The sequence below is a fragment of the Vidua chalybeata genome, chromosome 21 (genome assembly GCF_026979565.1).
Source record: "Vidua chalybeata isolate OUT-0048 chromosome 21, bVidCha1 merged haplotype, whole genome shotgun sequence".
Lineage (NCBI taxonomy): Eukaryota > Metazoa > Chordata > Aves > Passeriformes > Viduidae > Vidua > Vidua chalybeata.
Window position 1 is genome coordinate 6,352,594 of NC_071550.1, and position 16,593 is coordinate 6,369,186.

General features: G+C 51.0%; 1 protein-coding gene across 1 annotated transcript in view; it reads left to right on the plus strand.

Annotated features, from left to right (window-relative positions):
• MEGF9 (multiple EGF like domains 9) overlaps positions 1-16,593 on the plus strand; it is a 48,876-nt gene that overhangs the window by 18,629 nt on the left and 13,654 nt on the right. Inside the window, exon 3 of the mRNA XM_053962502.1 lies at positions 4,351-4,543. Within this exon, the coding sequence (XP_053818477.1) occupies positions 4,351-4,543 (193 nt within the window). The remainder of the gene's footprint in view (positions 1-4,350; positions 4,544-16,593) is intronic.

Consider the following 16,593-nt stretch of genomic DNA (forward strand, 5'->3'; position numbering starts at 1 on the left):
GCCTGCAGAGGGATTGAGAAGGGGAAATGGAAGAGAAGGTAGGGCTTGAATTTGGGAAGGAAGTCTGGGGAAGAGGGAAAACTGCTAAATTAATATGAAAACAAAGCCTTTCCAGGGACGGGATGCTTTTGGGGGCAGTGGTTTAATCCAGTGGGATATCTGGGGAGTATTTGGAAGGTGAGGTTCTTACTGGGCTGTGTTGGCTTCAGAGCTGCAGGTGCCAAACTAGGGCTGCACCTCTGGCTTCTGAAACCCAACAGTACCTCCTGGTTAGAAATGTTTTGGTTTTTTTCCCTTTACATTAGTCTGGAGAACAGAAAATGTCTGTCTCCTTGGGGATGCTTTTGCAGCAGGACAATAAATAGCATCTGTGGGCCTCCACAGCTTGCTCTCACAGCTGCGTGTTCTTATAACCAAAAATGTGCATCTTGGGTTTTCCAGACTGGCTCCCAGGGAGTAGGTGAGCTCATTCAGGATTTGCACTGGTTCAGGATGTCCCCAGATAATGTGGTTTCACAGAGACCTTCGTGCCTTTCACAGTGTTGGCTTCTTTACCCTTTGTAAATATTTCACCTGTTTTCTAAATTATTCATTCATTAAGTGGCTTGGAAAGGAGGAGGAATCATGTTTTAATATGTGTGAAAACTTAAAACACCACAAAGCTGAAAGGATGTGAAAAAAAATAATTTGAGGAAGGATTTTTACATCAGAACAAGCCCTGTTTAAGTACTAGGAGGGGAGGGAGAGGAAGAGATGTGGGGTGTTGATGGATCTGGCACAGGCTGGGATGTTGCTGGGATTTGCAGAATTGGGGTTTGCATTGGGATGGGATTTGGGGGCTGAGATCTTTATTAGGGGTGGATGGGGGAGCTGGCACAGAGTTTGAGGTGGTCACACTGAGGAGTCACAGGGTGCCCTCAGACCTGGAGGCTCTTGGTTGTGTCAGTGCTATTTACAGCCATGGTGTGGATCCAATACAACATAAAAGATCTATTCTCCAGTTTATTGGTAACTTACGGCTTTTGTATGCTAAAAATTAATAGATTTTGGGTTGGGGCTAACTGAAATTGGTTATTAAATCTGTCTCTGCACAGCAGTGTGCCCCTTGCTTCCCAAACGAGGAACCTTTCCTTCCAGTCCACCTTCCTCTAAGCAACAACCAGTGAAGGTGAAATATTGTCCCTGAACAGAGATGTGTTTGGTTTTTTATGGTGCCTCTATTCTTGGACCTCAAAACATCATTAGGCTGTTAATTAATTAAAGCCTGTCAGTCCCTTCCCGAGCAAAGGTGGTGGGTTTTATCTGTGATAACCATTGCTTTGAGCTGTAGTGCAGTGCTTTGTGGGGAAGGAAGGGAACCTTCATGGTTTAGCAATGGGGAACAGGCAGAGACGAGTAGGGCTTGGAGGCCCTGGGGGGCAGGGGAACACCCTCAGATGGGGAAACTGAGGCAGAGCAAGGATGAGTCAGGATAGCAAACTGAGAAGAGTCAGAGTTTGGACCAATGCCTCAACCCTGAGAGGTTTTTGCCCTTGGCTCCCTTGCTGATGGTGTTAGCCCAACCTCAGCACAGCCCTCCAACCATGACTGTGCAGTCTGGAGTGGGACAGCCCTGGGGTCATCCACCCTCTTCATTCCTTTGCCTTCACAAAAGCTCTCAGTGAGCTATTTTTGAAGGTTATCTTCAAAAGCAAAACATCAGCCTGAGAAAACTGAATAAAGGCTCCTAAAACCCAGGCTCTGGCCAGAAGCCAGGACAACGTTCCCTAATTTTCTTCTGTAGTGCTCATCCTCTTCGCTGTGTTCCCGGAGCCCAGGGCAGGTGTTCGTTATCAGTTCCTGTTCTGGCTGAGGACTGTTCGTGCCTTCTGCCACCCGGCTGCTGTGGGGACAACAAAGTGTCCTTTAAATTAGGCCTCGTGTTTTCATAGCCTGGTACATCCTTGTGTAGCCCTTGACCTCGATGGAGTTCAGATTTCAGTGCTGCTGTCTGAATCTCCTCCACTGCCCGACCCACGCAGCTCCAGGGCGTTTTGGGGCTGCATCCACGTGTGAGCTGGGCTGGATGCATTTGGGGTGGGTCAGGGGCCATGTGGGATGCTGTCCCCCTACCTGGGACCACCATCCCTTCCCAAAGATCTCTGGGGTGGTTGGGGGAGGTAGGGTCTTCAGGAATTGACCCTTTTGGGAGACAACTTCTGGATCTGTGATGTTGTGCCTTACCACGCACTTGGGGTGATTTCACAGCAGACAGGCTCAGCTCCTGTCCTCATCACTAGCAGAACCAGGCTCCACCAGCCTCCCAAGGAAAAAGTGCTTTTGCCAGTGTTATTTTGGATTATTGCAGCATTTCTCTCTCCTGGGGCACTGGCATTGCAGTGGTGTCTGCGCTGCTGTTGAATTTGGCAGCTAATGCAGAGCCTGACCTGAATTGGGGCAATTTTGATGGGCAGGAGCACTGGATGGAAAGCGATGTCAGATTCAGGTTCAAAGTGCTGCCATCCTGCTGGAGCATAAGTGGTGGGGCAGAGCTCCATCATGCTGATGGGGACCATCCTCAAGCACTGCCCCACTCCTGCCCTCTCCATCCAGCCATCCATCTGGAGTTCAGGATGGTCTCAGGTGGTGGCTCTGGCTTTGCTGCTCCTGGAGCACAGGGATGGTCTCCACACGGAGCTGCTCATCCCCCTGTGTGGGACCTGCCCTGTCAGTGCCTCCCATGCCATTAGAACGGACACAATGCTTGTTTTATTTCCTTAATCAAGTCTGGCAGGTCCAATGGCACCACATGTTGAGTTCTGAAAGGGAGATTTGTTTTGATGCGTGTTTGACAAACTCCAGAGTGCTCTTGCTCAACAAGTTTTCGTGGTTTCTGCTCTGGTGGGAGAGAGAAGCCCAAGTGCCCAAATCAATATGGTTCTGCTTGGATAATTGAGCTGGGAATTTAGTTCATTATGTGAAGTAGCTGTTGAAGTGGATAATTGCAGATCTAGAGGTGTTTGTCCTATGTGTTAGTTTGGATTGAAGAAAATTTAGGTGCAATTTCACAGGTGTATAGGGACAACATGGCTTCAGTGGGGATCCTATGGTGGAATAATAAAGCTAAATAACTCACATTTCTTTGTGTGTTAGAAGAACACGGATGACAAGGAAAAGAGCTTCAAGTCAAGTTTTCTTGTGATGGGGACCTGGCCTCTCCCCTCTCCCTAAAGTGCCCTGAATACTGGCTCTTCTCAGGCAATAACAAACACCAGCAGTTGTGTAAAGCCCCTGATGCTTTATGCACTATTTCTGCAAATAATCCTTGTTTATAATTCAGTCTTGGCAGAAAAATACTTTAAATTATTAAGGCACTAAATATTTTGCAATGAAAGAACGGAGATAAAGCTCTTGGCAGAAACAAATTGCCAGGGAGAAGTTGTTCTCTTCAGTGCATTTGGGGCTTTAAAGTATTACGAGAAATAACGTGCAGGGGGACTGGGAATTCATCACTTGATCAAAAGATTCACTTCTCTTCTAAAAAAGCAGCTGTTCAGTGCATGCTTTCCAGCACCCCTGGAAATACAGCGTCCCCAAAGACAATGTTTGGGTCCCCAGAGCCGTCCCCTCTCACCACAGGACTCAGGGTGGTCTGTTTTAGGTGGTGGAGGTCTCTGTCCTGCCTCCAGCTCTGCCACAGCTTTTAAAGTGCAGTTTTCATGCACTTGATGCTCCTCTGAGGGTGGATTTTCAGGAGATTCTGTATTCCTTCTTCAGGAGTGGGAGATGCTGCTGCCAGTTTGTCATGTCAGTGTATGTTCTGTGGTAAATCAGGGGTGTTCCAGTGGTGTGGAATGGAGGCTCTTAGAATTGATGATTTTGCAACCTTTTGCTGATTTTATCCTGATATTTTACAGTTATTGCTTGTCAGCTCCTGGAGTCAGACAACCATGAGGGTGGCTGGGTGTGTGTATTTACATAAAGGCATTGTGTACAGCTACATATAGATGTATTTTGGGTAGTTATACCCATAATCTTGTGGCTCTTCATTGGAGAGATTTCAAGCATGAGCTGTGGTGTTTCAAACCCCAGGGTGTTCCCAGTGTGGTTTTTGTCCATCATCTCAACATTTTAAAGCAAAAATCATCCTTAAAGTGATGATGGGGGTATGCCAGGGGTGCCCAGAGGAGCTGTGGTGGCTGCATCCCTGGAAGTGTCCCAAGGCCAGGTTGGTTGTGGCTTTGGAGCAGCCTGGGAGCTGTCCCACCCCACAGCAGGGAGGTTGGAATGAGATGGGCTTTAAGGCCCCTTCCAGCCCACACCATCCTGCAGTTCTGTGATTCCGTGCCTCTGTTTCCCTTTCCCTTGCAGGAGACCTGTGCAACTGCAGCTCGGTGGGCAGCGCCGGATGCAACCGCACGACGGGGCAGTGCCTCTGCCTGGCCGGCTACGCGGGGCCGCGCTGCCACAGCTGTGCCCACGGCTTCTTCCCCCAGCAGGGTGGCCAGCAGTGCCAGCCCTGCAGCTGCAGCCCTGCTGGAGCCACCAGCGAGCAGTGTGACCAGTGAGTAACGCCGGGATTTGGTGTGGTTTGGGTTTTGGGCAAGAGCGGGTCTTGTCGTCTGTGCTGGTGTTTAAAAGGAAAAAAAATAAGCAGGAGGGAAGCTGGTCTTATAAAAATTCATGAAGATTATTCTTCCTCTTTCAAGAGCTGAATTATAAAAATACAAGTGGTTGTGGCAAAAACCCTGGCAGCCCCCAAGGGAGCTGACTTGTGTTCCGGAGTCACATGGATCAGAACCTCTCCTAGTGCCTTGTGCATCTGTGAGTCCCTGTTGGGCAGCCTGAGCTGGGAGGGGAGCGGAGGCTGGGGTGGAGCACGGGGGCTTTGGAGGGGTTTATTTTCCAAAGGGATGGGTTTTATGCCAGAGGCAGGCAAAGCTTTGTGCTCTGCCCTTGCTGAGCATTGGGCTGGAAGCGGCGGCCCGACAGCAGAGTCGGCTCCTGCCTTGCCTGGTGTTTACAGCCACCACAGCTGATGCTTGGAGCTCTTGTATAATGAATGTGTTCCTCTTCATTTCACCTCACCCACCCTCCCATCTTGCTTTGTAAAAGCTGGCATGCAATGGTTTTCCAAGCAGTGATCTGCCAGCCATTAGAGACAGTGGCTGAGCCGAGGGGATCTCTATTCCTGCAAGATCACACCGAGCAGCAGCCTGACCCACTGGCTCTCTACTTGTGCTCATGGGGACAGCAAGTTTCAAAGTCTCTCCTTGGAGGAGACCTCAGCAACCACCCTGCAGCAACTTCCACCCTTCCCAGGCTCCTGCTGCCTTATTGTCTTCTAGGGCTGGGTCTGGGCTCAGCGTGTGTTGAACACCTGCAGTTCCCTGCCAGGACAGGGGCTGAGTCAGAGTCAGAATGCTCTGCAGGGACATGCTGCCTGTAATTATTTTATACATTATCTTTTCCCAAACGCCCAAACCCTCTGTTGATGTCCTTCCTTTTTATTTCATTGCTGCATTTTTCTGCTTGCATAAGCTCTGATAATTCAGAATTTAAAAGTAGCACTCAGTTGAGGAAAGTGACCTTCTTACTAAAAGAGGTGATTCTTGAGGGTGGAAAGTATGAAGTTTTATCACCTTTTTTTTTTTAGTGGCTGTTTTAGGTATGGGAAGATGTGCCTGGAAGCATCGGGGTTTGCCACAGAATTGAAAGTGTGATTTTGGTCAGATTGGAAAGGCGAATTGGGCAGAAAGGGCAAATTTTATCTTTGGGAACTGGGAGAGGGGGGAAAGTGCTGCTGGAGCAACTGGGTTAACTGGAAGGGAGCATTCTTGCTTCAGCTCTGAGTTACTGGGCAGTGGGTGAAGCATGGACATGTCTGGTATCTCCCCATGTTTCACTGCATGGGATGAGCCAAGGAACGCCCTTGGGAGCTTCAGGTGAGATGCTCTGAGTTGTGAAGGAGAATGAGGTGGAGTTGGAGCCATCTGCGTGGAGCCAGAAACAGCAGGGACCTCCCCAGCCTGTCCTCAGCACCATTGCACAGCCTGGAGGGATGTGGGAGATGCTCATTCTCAGCCATTCAGAAGAGACAGCACAGGGCAAGATGTGGAGGGAGATTTGGGGAGGGGGGATGTTGCTAACAGAGATCACTCTGTTTCCCTTCCTGGCTCAGAGGGGTTTGCTGCAGACAGAGATGACCTCTGGGTGTTTAAAAAGAGGAAAAATAGGTCAGTTGTCTGTGTTACAGGGCTGGGGGATCAGAAGGGCTGCGAGATGGGCAGCCTGGTGTGCAGTGACGTGTGTGGGATGTGGAGTGGGACACAAAGGCCAGCAGGGCAGGTGCTCCCCTTGCTCCTGTTGTGTCAAAGTGGGCAGCAGGGCTGGCACAGCTCCTGCCTGTCTGCAGCTGGCATGGCTGGGGGCAGGCACCAGGGGTGTGGGGCATCCCTGCAGTGGGATCTGGCCTGATGGGTGGGAGAGCCCATTGCAGGGAAATGTGTGTGTGAACCCAGGAAGGGATTTTTGGCTCTCATGCTGGGAGCCTGGGTGGCTGCTGAGCAGTCCCTGGAGGAGCAGTAGTGTCCCTCGGGCAATCTCTGCTCAGGAATGAGGCACGCAGGCATTGCCCAATACCAAGAACCAGCTACTGTTTTGTTGACATGGAAAATCCTGCAAGTTGTACTATTTATTTATTTAATAAAGCACCAGCCCAGCTCGACTTGCACAAGCAAATTCCTGTGTGAGGCTTCAGAGGAAAGCCATGGCTGTTCCAGTGGGGCTCTGGGTGAAACAGCAGCAGAGATTTTGGACTCTGACCCTTTTTAAGGGTGGCTGATTGGAGGGGCAGAGTGCCCAAAGGCTGAGCCCTCAGGGCACACAAAGATCCCTCTTGGGTTTCAGTCAGCTCGCCCAGGCTTTTGTAAAAGTGCCTTTTAAAGCACCACCATATGATGATTATCAGCATTATTTCTCAACACGCTCTTGGGCTGGCCAGATGGCAACCCAAGTCCCCTGTTTGTTAACTAGACCTCAAATGTAGACCATCAAACAAAAATTTAAAAAAAAAATCCCTTTCCTGAGGCACAGAGTTGATTTTGGGAGTGAACATTGACCTGACATGCTGTCGCTGTGAATGGGCTCCATGGCTGCTAATCAAAGGTCTGTTTTGGTGGTGGTTTAAATTTGATTATCTAGGAAGATCCACACAGATCCCCCTGTGGGATGGCAGAGCATTTCTGTGCTCTGGTTTGAGTGGGTTTTTTGTTAGATGAAAATCTGTGTGTGGCTCAGGCTGGAGCTTGCTGAGGGGCTGGATGGAGTCTTGGGCTGCTCAGAGAGGGCTGACACATCTTGGGGAGGGGGAGGAAATTGTCCCTGCTGTGGTTAACGCCTAGAAACCTCAGAAAAAAGCACATTTCTTTGGGTTGGATGTGGTGCAGATGCTTGCTAAAGATAGCTGTGGCCTGGAAGTGTTCACAGTCCATAGAGGAAGGGTGGAGAAAAGAAGCTGAAGTTTCAAGGGCCATGGTCAAGGTCAGAGTGGTGGAGAATGAGGACGGTGACTCATGTGGGTGCACGGGCTGGGCTGGAAGGGCTGTGCTCCTGCTGCACAGCTCTGGGGACAGTGACAAGTGGGGAGGCTGCCTGGCAGTGGCCTCAGCCCATGGGGATGTGGTCCCAGCCAAGAGCTGTCCCCACCAGCTGCATCTCTCACCATCTTTTGGGCCCCTCAAGTTGAAGGCTGTGCTGTGTGTCCTCTGAGGAAACCAGAACCTCCCAGCCTGGTGGAGGGAGTGAAAGTGATCACTGCTGCTGGAGAAGGTCACCATGCCCAGGCTGGCCAGCCCACATCTCCCAGCCTTGTGCCCCTGTACAATTCTTTTCCCTTTTTTCCTTCATGTGAGCAGTCCTGTGCTTGAACTCTCATCTCTGGCTCCCTAAGGCTGGGCAGGGAGCCAGGGCAGAGGCAGCAGGAGCAGGCTGGGGTTGGTGGTCTCCAGTCCCAGTAGCCAGGGCAGCAGTGGGAGCACTGGGGCTCCTCACGGTGTTTCTGGCCCTCTGCACCCCCTGCAGCTTTGCCCAAAGTGCCACCCGTGTCCCCAGCTGAGCCAGGGCAGCGTTAGCCAGCACACAGACCTGGGATGAACAGGGTGAGGGAAGGAGGTTTGGTTTCAGAAAGCCTTTAGTTCTGCAGCCCTCGTGCCCTGGCGTGAGGAGCTGTGCAGGCACAGCTCTCTAAGCACACACTGAGATCATTCTCCATGTAAACCTGGCCTCTGGCTGCGGGGTTTGAAGGACCAGGGCTGCAGGCAGCACGAGGCCAGCCTGGATGAGGCAGCCTCCCCTTCCTGGGGAGCAGGAGATGGCAGATGACTCTGCAGTTTTTGGTTTGTTTATTTTTACCTTGCTGGCAGCACTGCCCATCCCCACGTGGGACTGCAGACACTGCCCAGCGTGACCCAGCTCATCTGCAGGAGGGCTGACCTGGATTTACCTCCTTTGAGGTGTTTATCCCAACTTTTCCTAGCCCAGCACTTGGGTGTGTGTGGCTCTTCCTTTCCTGAAGCTGTGGGGGCAGCGTGTTTAGCCCACGAGCAGCTGGCCCTGCGTGGGTGCTCCTGTGGGTTTGGGATGTGAACGGGGGCTGGAGCTGTGAAGCAGAGATGCTGCTAAGAGATGCTGCTGCCTGGCAGAAGGGTTCAGCCCTCAATTCCCTGCTTCCCTGGGAGGTTTTGTTTTTTAAACTTGTCCTGGTTCTAGGGGAGAAAAGTGATGCAGCGGTACCTGTGCCAGGGAACAAGAGGAGAGCTGTGGCTGCTGGGGGTTTTAGGGATCACAGAATCACAGAATATTCTGAGCTGGAAGGGACCCACAGGGATCGTCCAGTCCAACTGCTGACCCTGCACAGACACGCCAGCAATCCCACCCTGTGCCTGAGAGTTTTGTCCAAACATTCCTGGAGCTCTGGCAGCCTTGGGGCTGGGATCATTCCCTGGAGAGCCTTTTCCAGTGCTCAACACCCTCTGGGGGAGGGACCTTTTCCTGGTATCCAGCCTAAACCTCCCCTGACAGGGCTTTGCCACATGGCTTACCTAAACCCAGGTTAACCATCTAAACTGGGTTAGGTTTTTCCAGTTCCCTTAAAAAGCTCTAAACTAATCATACACATATGCTGCTATTGTCCCTAGAGCAAACAGATGCCTGTTAAACTGGGGTCTGTGGATCAGTTTAAGTTGCTCCCTCTGCCTGTGCCTCAGTTTCTGCACAAGTAGAAGGGCAGTGGGAAGCAGAAGCTCCAGCAGACAGCTTGAAGGTGAACCCTGCTCTCCTTTGGTTGCTATGGGCTGAAACCCCATGCCCAAGGGTGCAGTGCTCTGCTTCTTTGCTGGTCCAGCAGCTTTTCCTTATTGCTGGCTGCAGACAGCCCTGTGATCCCAATTCCTGCATGGCTTGTGCTGCAGGCTTGGCATAAGTCATGTGGGAGAGAGCTCCTGTCACTCATTTCCAGTGAAAAAAGAGGGAGAAAAAAGTGATAACGCACACATATAAATGCCCAAGTGTTCATTCAGAGATGCTTTGCCCCCTCAAGGGGACCTCAGGCTTTGTGTTCATGTTAAAAAAAGTGAAGGCAGAGTGTCCCTGGGAGCATCTGGACATGGCTGTCCCCTGGAGCAGGGAGGGCAGTGGCTGTCCCTGTGTGCTGCCTTTGTGGTGGGGTTCTGTGTGCAGAGGCTGATCCTGTGACCCCAGCTCGTGGGGATTTGGAAGAGCCTGGCTGCTGAGGGTGAGGTCAGCAGCACTGGACAAAGTGCTTTGTTGAGACCTTTGAATAAGGGCTGGGGGTTCTGAGGGGGCTTGGGAAGCTGGGAAGGGGGAGCCACACACTGGGATTGTGGAGCTGGTGGGATGTGGGAAGGTGCAAAGAGACTGTGGGGGGCAGCCTGGTGTGGCACAGTCTGGGCACACCTTGAACCTCCTGTGAGGCAGGATTTGGGGGGGGTTTCAGGGGTCAGGAGATGCAGGTCCATTGAAATTCAAAGTTTTTGTGGAGCTTCACCAGCCTGCAGGGCTGCTGGCCATCCCAGACCCTGGAGGTTATTTGGGGGAAGTGATGGAGTTCTTGTTTTGCATAGATAAAATCTTCATTTTCTGTGTGCAGAGTGTCATCACACTTCTGAAATGTCTCTCTTTTGCGTGGGATCTGTCTTTCCTTTCTGCTGTATTTTAGCAGTCCAGTAAACCACATCAGGCACTTCTCCCCTTTGGAGATGTGACCTTGGGAGCTGAAATCCTCAAGGACTTGTGCTTTAAAGCCCCCCCAAAACCAGCCAAACCCCCCTTTTCTCTTTAAAAAGCCTGCTCTCCCTTTTATAGATTGGATGAGCACAACTGGTGGCTCATTATCTCCCAGTAATGCCTTGTCAGCATCACTCTGCAGAGAACAGATCTTGTTTTGTAGCGGAAATTATTACATGTGGACGTCAGAAAAGCAGAAGAATACCCTGTTAAAGCCTATTTTTCTGCATGGTTTAATTATCTAAATCTCTCCCCTATTCCAGCCCCTCACATCCTTTACATCTGATTAGCTCTCCTCCTCTCTCCCCCCAGAAGGTAAAGGTACCTGAACCCATTTTTATTCAGTTGCAGACAGGAATGGGAAATGAATGAGTGACTGGACACAGCAGCAGGGAAAGGTGGATTGTTATCATCTCCCCTATGGTAATTATGGCTTCTCAGAAATCCTGTTATTTTGTGGGTTTTCCATCAGGCATTGCTGTTCCTGTGTTGTCTGTTGCAAACTTTGCTGCTCTGGCAAACAGTGACTGCCCTCAAAAAGAAATGTGGGCTCAACTGTTCAAGCTTTTGTGGCTAAATTCTGGCTGGGGGTGGTGCCCAGCGTGTACTTCAGGCCCTGCTTGTACCCTGAGTCTTCTGCTGCCTGAGCAGAGGCACCAGCAGAGGTCTGGGGGATGGAGGGACCCCTTTGGGCAAAACAGATGTGTTCAGTGGGGACCAGCCCCATCCCCTGGCATCCCCACTGATGTGTCCTTCTCTGCATTGAGGGTCCCTGGCCCATCCCTGCACACGATCCCCAGAGGCTACTTTGGGAAACCAGCACCCACCAGCTGAGGCTGGGACTTTGCTGTGAGTGAGGCTTCTGCCCATGGAACTGTGCAGGACCCCATCCAAGCTCCCTCTCCAGGCCAGTGTGGACTTTCCATTGCCCCCTCCCCTGCCTTCAAGGGCACCTGGAGGGGACAGCCCAGCCTGGAGATTCCTGGCTTTCCAGAGCCCAGCCTGGAGATTCCTGGCTTTCCAGAGCCCTCCTGGAGATTCCTGGCTTTCCAGAGCCCTCCTGGAGATTCCTGGCTTTCCAGAGCCCTCCTGGAGATTCCTGGCTTTCCCTGGCGGGGGAGCTGGGGCCGCGGAGGCGGCGGTGGCCAGACAAGGTGGCCCTTTGACATTTACAGAGTGGCCTTTCAGAGCTGTGAAGTGTCCCCGCTCTGTCGAGGGCTGCCCTACAAAACAGCTGCCGTGCCCCAGCACGGAGTGAGGAATGTGGCACACAATGGGCCAGTGTTGGCCCCCATAAAGCTCTGCTTCTTGTGCCCTCCACAAAGGGGCTCAGAGCGGGCGGCTGGTGCAGGGTTTGGCCCTGGCCCCACTGACTCTCCCACAGAGCCACCTCGGCCACCAGCAGCTTTGGGTTTTGCTGAGGGAGTGGGGAGGAGAAACCCAGTGTGGGGCTTTTTCCTGCTCTCCCCTTCCCCACGTGCTGATATTCAATAACTGATGGACAGAAAAGTCAGCACGTGGGTTATGAGGGTTCTTGGTATCCTCAGGATGAGAGGATGTGGCCTCAAGCTGCACCAGGTTGGACACCAGGAAGAATTTTTTCATGGAAAGGGTTGTGAAGCATTGGAAGGGGTTGCCCAGGGAGGTGGTGGAGTCCCCATCCCTGAAGGTGTTCAGCAGACTGGACATGGCACTCAGTGCTCAGGTGATGATCACTCAAAGGCTGGACTCAGTGATTGTGGAGGCCTTTTCCACCTAAGTGATTCTGTGATTCTGAGTGTTAACAACATTGCTTTCCCACCAAAGTGTCTTGGAGCATTTAGCTTTCAAATGTGAACTTTTCCATGTTGCCCAGGAAGGTGTAAGAGAGATTTATCCCCTGGCTGCTGTCAGACATCACAGAAAATCAGCACTAAAGGAGCCTGGCTCGCTGCAGTAACGCACCATTTTTGGAGACATCTCTTCTGAATCCTCCTAATCTTGTGCAGAATCCTTTTGTCTTATCCCATCAAAGTGTGACAAAGCCTTTTCATGGGGTTTGTTTTAAAGATGCTCGTGGTTCAACGCGATTTCCCTCGTTCCCAGGGAGCGCCGTCGCTGCTGTGAATTGTGTCTGTTGCAGGGACACCCCGTGCCCTGCTGGGACAACTGAGGGGCATTGCTGTCACTGGGGCTTCCCAAGGGGACAGGTGAAGCTGGACATGCCACCTGGAGATGTCCAGGGAAGGGCTGGTGTAGCCCTCACTTTCCCCTTAGGCAGTGTGCCCTGCGCAGCTCTGCTGGGGCTGCTCGGGGAGATGCTGAGCTGGGCAGGGTGTGGCCGTGTGCTCCGTGCTTCAAGGGGAAGACAATAAATGGATTTGGAAAAACTCTTGTTGTAGGTTTTGCATGGCTCACCTGCAGGGCATGGTTTGAGACCCATGGAAGGTCCCTCCTTCTCTGCCCTAAAATCTTACCAATCTCTTACGTTTAGAAAATCAAGGCACAAGAGCTTGGTGCTGTGCTGTTTGGCCTGGGTCTGACATGGCCAGGGAGTCCCTGGGCTCTGACTGGGGCATCCAGGCTTTTCTGTTGTCTGGGAATATATTCAAAATTAATTTCTCCCTTCCTCCTCCTTAGGGAAAAAAAAAATAAAAGGAATGATTGGAGCTTGCTGAGGGTTTTTTGTGAGACCATTAACTGTGCACAGCTTGTCTCCCAACAGCCCCTAAGGCCATGGTCCTTCATCCTCCCATCCATCTTGTGCCTGTCATGTCCCTGCTAAAATCAAGATGTTTCTGTGGAGGAGGAGTGGAGACCCCTTGCAGATGTGGCTGCACATTGTGGTCTGTCTCAGGTCACAGATACTTTAGTGCTTTTTTCCCCTTGTGATGAGGCCTTGAGCTCCTGTGCAGTCTGTGCTGAGCAGTGCAAAGTGAGGGCCTTGCCCAAGCTCCCAAGCCCAGCCCCTCACCGTGTCCTTCCCCAGCCACCAGACCTGGCAGGAAACCATCTGCAGGATGCTCTGTGGCTTCAGGGGCTGTTCCCTGTCCTCTGTGCCCTGCTCCTGAGACACTTCCAGGTGGGATCAGAACTGTCTGCAGTCCTCCTCTTTACCAGTATCCAGGGGAGGGCTGGGGTGTCTCTGGTGTGTCCCTTTGACTTCTGTACCTGTAAAGCCGCAGTCCTGTGTAAAATCCCACCCCAGGGAACATTTGGTTGCCTCCAGTGGCACAAATCTCTTGGCAAGTGATGGGATCCTGCGTCTCTTTCCCCTTGAGAGGAGTGGAAGGGAGCTGTGGGGGCTGGAAACAAAACCAGGCTGGCTTTTTGCAGACATAATTTGGGGTGTGTAGGCTGTCCCCTGCCCCGATGTTTTATTTACACTGCCCTGCCCCATGGCTGTGGGAATGCTGCTGCCTGGGGTGGCTGTGTCCTAGTCCAGCTCTAGGCTGTCTCCTGAGGCAGAACATGGACCCTGAGGGATGAGGGTGCTCAGGTGAACCAGCTCCTGCCTTGGGGGCGTCCCAAACCTGGCATGTGGCCCTTGTCCCCAGAGGGTCACATCATTCCATGCTGGATCCAAGCCTTGGATGTGGCTGTGCCCTGACCAGCAATCACTGCCTGCTCCTTTTGCCAGTGCCTCATGTGCTGGTGATGGTTTTAATCAGTAGGAAACATCTGTAAAGTTGATGGATGATGTGATGGTGATACACACCACCTACACAGTCTCCAGTGAGTGAATTCATAAAAATCTGGTAGAAACCAATGCTGGCAGGAGACTCTGGTAACTGGAAGTCTGGTTTTATCCCAATACGTCTTTGTATCAATTCTTTGTGAGAGCTGAACACTGTCTGGCCTCAGAGGGGTTAATCATCATCTGAAGTGGAGCTGAGTAATTGATGTTGCTGCATCAAAACGTTTTCCTCTTCCCATCCCCCTCATTTTCCCCACTTCCCCCCAAAAAGAAATTCTTGGCTGATACTCAAAATCCAGTTCAGTTCTCACTGTGCAAGTATTAAACTGTGGGTCTTTTCTTTCAAATTTCTGGATTTTTATGGGCACAATTGGTCTGTTAACAGGATTTTTTTTTTTGTGGTTTCAATGCATTTATATCATTGACCTTTGCTTTAAAAAGTGTCTGACAGACTTTGCTGGGCTGGAACTATAAAAAGGAGTGTTGTAAGGGGGCTTTATTCTGTGGAAGCAATGACCACAGGCAAAGCTTTATATTTGCTGAGTGATTTAATTCTTGCACATGCAGGACTTGGCTCTGTGCCATGTGTAACATGTTGAGAAAAGGTCTGTTCAAGAGGCATTCAAACCAAACTTTCCAAACAGTCTTTTTTTTTTTCCTTCTTTTTAAAGCTTTCTTTCCTGTTATTTCTAAGCTAGCGAGTAAAATCAAGGGACTGTGCCCCAAAATGCTGAATTGAGCTCCAGCAGGGTCACTGGGGAAATAAACCTCCTTGAAAGAAATGAAATGGGAGTCTGTGTGGAAGCAGGGAGGAAGAGGAGGGTGTCATTGAGAAAAAGGCTGGATCAGGGACACGAGGGAGTCAAACAGAGCTCTCTGAACTCCAGGAGGAAGCCAGGGAGGGTGAAGATGATGCAGCTCAAATGCCTGGTCCTACAAAACCCTGCTCATAATGCTGCATCCCCAAAAGATGTGTTTTCAGGCTAAACATCAGATTTTCCTCCCCATAGCACATGCTTTTCCCTGCCTGTCCCTGCCCTCTTACAGGAATAGCAGTAGCAGCCAGGAGCAAATAATAAAAAGCTGCTTTTTGTTTGCGCTTATTTTAAACACTGTGACAACGTTTGGATTAATGTTGGGTCTTGTGAAAAGCTCTTTAAAAGTCAAACATTCTGAGCTGCTTACCAGCCAAACATACTGAGCTGCTTACCAGCATGCCTTTGAATTTTGCATCTGCCCCGCTGCACTTCCAGATAATGGCCTGGAGAGCAAGGAAACATCATATTTCTTTCTTCTTCTTGTAATCAGGCCATTAAATATGCTTGAGATTTCAGATTCTGCAACTACTTAATTGTGTAACCCCTTGGGCTGAGGTCCATATTTTGGTGAGTAGTTCCTTTTCCTTTAGCAAACAAACAAACAAACAACAGAAATACTGAATGATGCTAATTTCTAACAGAAGCAACGTGTTGCCCAAAACATCGCAATGTACTGCATTTTAGTTAAAAACAACACATCAACAGTGCATCAAACATCTATTAGTTTTAATCAGCAGATTTTTCTGGAGGCTTTTAGGAGCAAATTGTGCCTTGATCAGTCTTTCCAGGAAGAGAGGGAGAACAGTGGATGAGCTTTGTGCAGGCACGGTGAGCCCTGAAATGGTGACTTTAAAAGGTATTTCAAAGGTGTTCAAAAGGTGTTTGAACAGGGTGGAGGTTACACAGGGGAGAGCTCAGAGGGTGATGCAGCATGTAAGGGCTGTCTGTGGGTCTGTGTGTATCACCTCCTCTGCAGATAAATCCACCACCTGGAGGGGACCAAATGCTGTTTATTTGGGTTGCTGTCCTGGTTCCCTGCAGCAGGCAGGGCTGGGGTTCCTGTAGATCCCCCCAGGGCTGTCGGGGATGTGCAGAGGCACTGGGAGCTCTCTGTCCCTTGGCTTGGCTGTTCCCAGTGTGCAGGTGGGATGAGCCACCTCCAGCAGTGGCCGTGCCCAGGGCTGGATGGGAATTTATCCATTCCTGTGATTCCTCTGAGAGCTGAGCTAAATGCTGCCAGTGTATAAAGTCTGTTATGAAAGCAAAGTGTTGGAAGCCTCTGTGTGGAGAGAGTAGCATGGAAAGCCAAAGGAATGAGGGTAACCTTTGCTTTTTATAGCTCCTGGTATTTGTTTGCTCATGGCAGCCGCCAGCAATGCCCTCTGTGTTCACAGCACAGTGCTCCACCCTCCCTGCAGTCACACTGTGCCCAAGTAAACAGCTCCTGTCTAGGTCAGCTGGAGTGGAAGCCTCTGCTGGGGAGGGGAGAACCCTCTCTTGTCTCTCCCTGGCTTTACTGGCTAGAATTCAGCTGGAGAGAGGGGCCTTGCCCAAGTGTCCATGGAGATGGGGAAGGGATAAATGGGATCACGGAGGAGAAGAGGAGAGAGTGCAGGTGGCTGACACCTGCCCTGGTTGGAGCCAAGCAGGACACATGAGCTGCTGCCCCAGCTCCCAGGGGAGCCAGGAGAGCAGCTGGTGAGCAGGGAATTGTCTACTCACACGAAAATCTGGGAGGTGCTGCTCAGCACTGATGTGGAAGGGAGAGGATGGACCCACGTGGGTGCTCTGGGATTGTTCAGGCACAGTGACCAT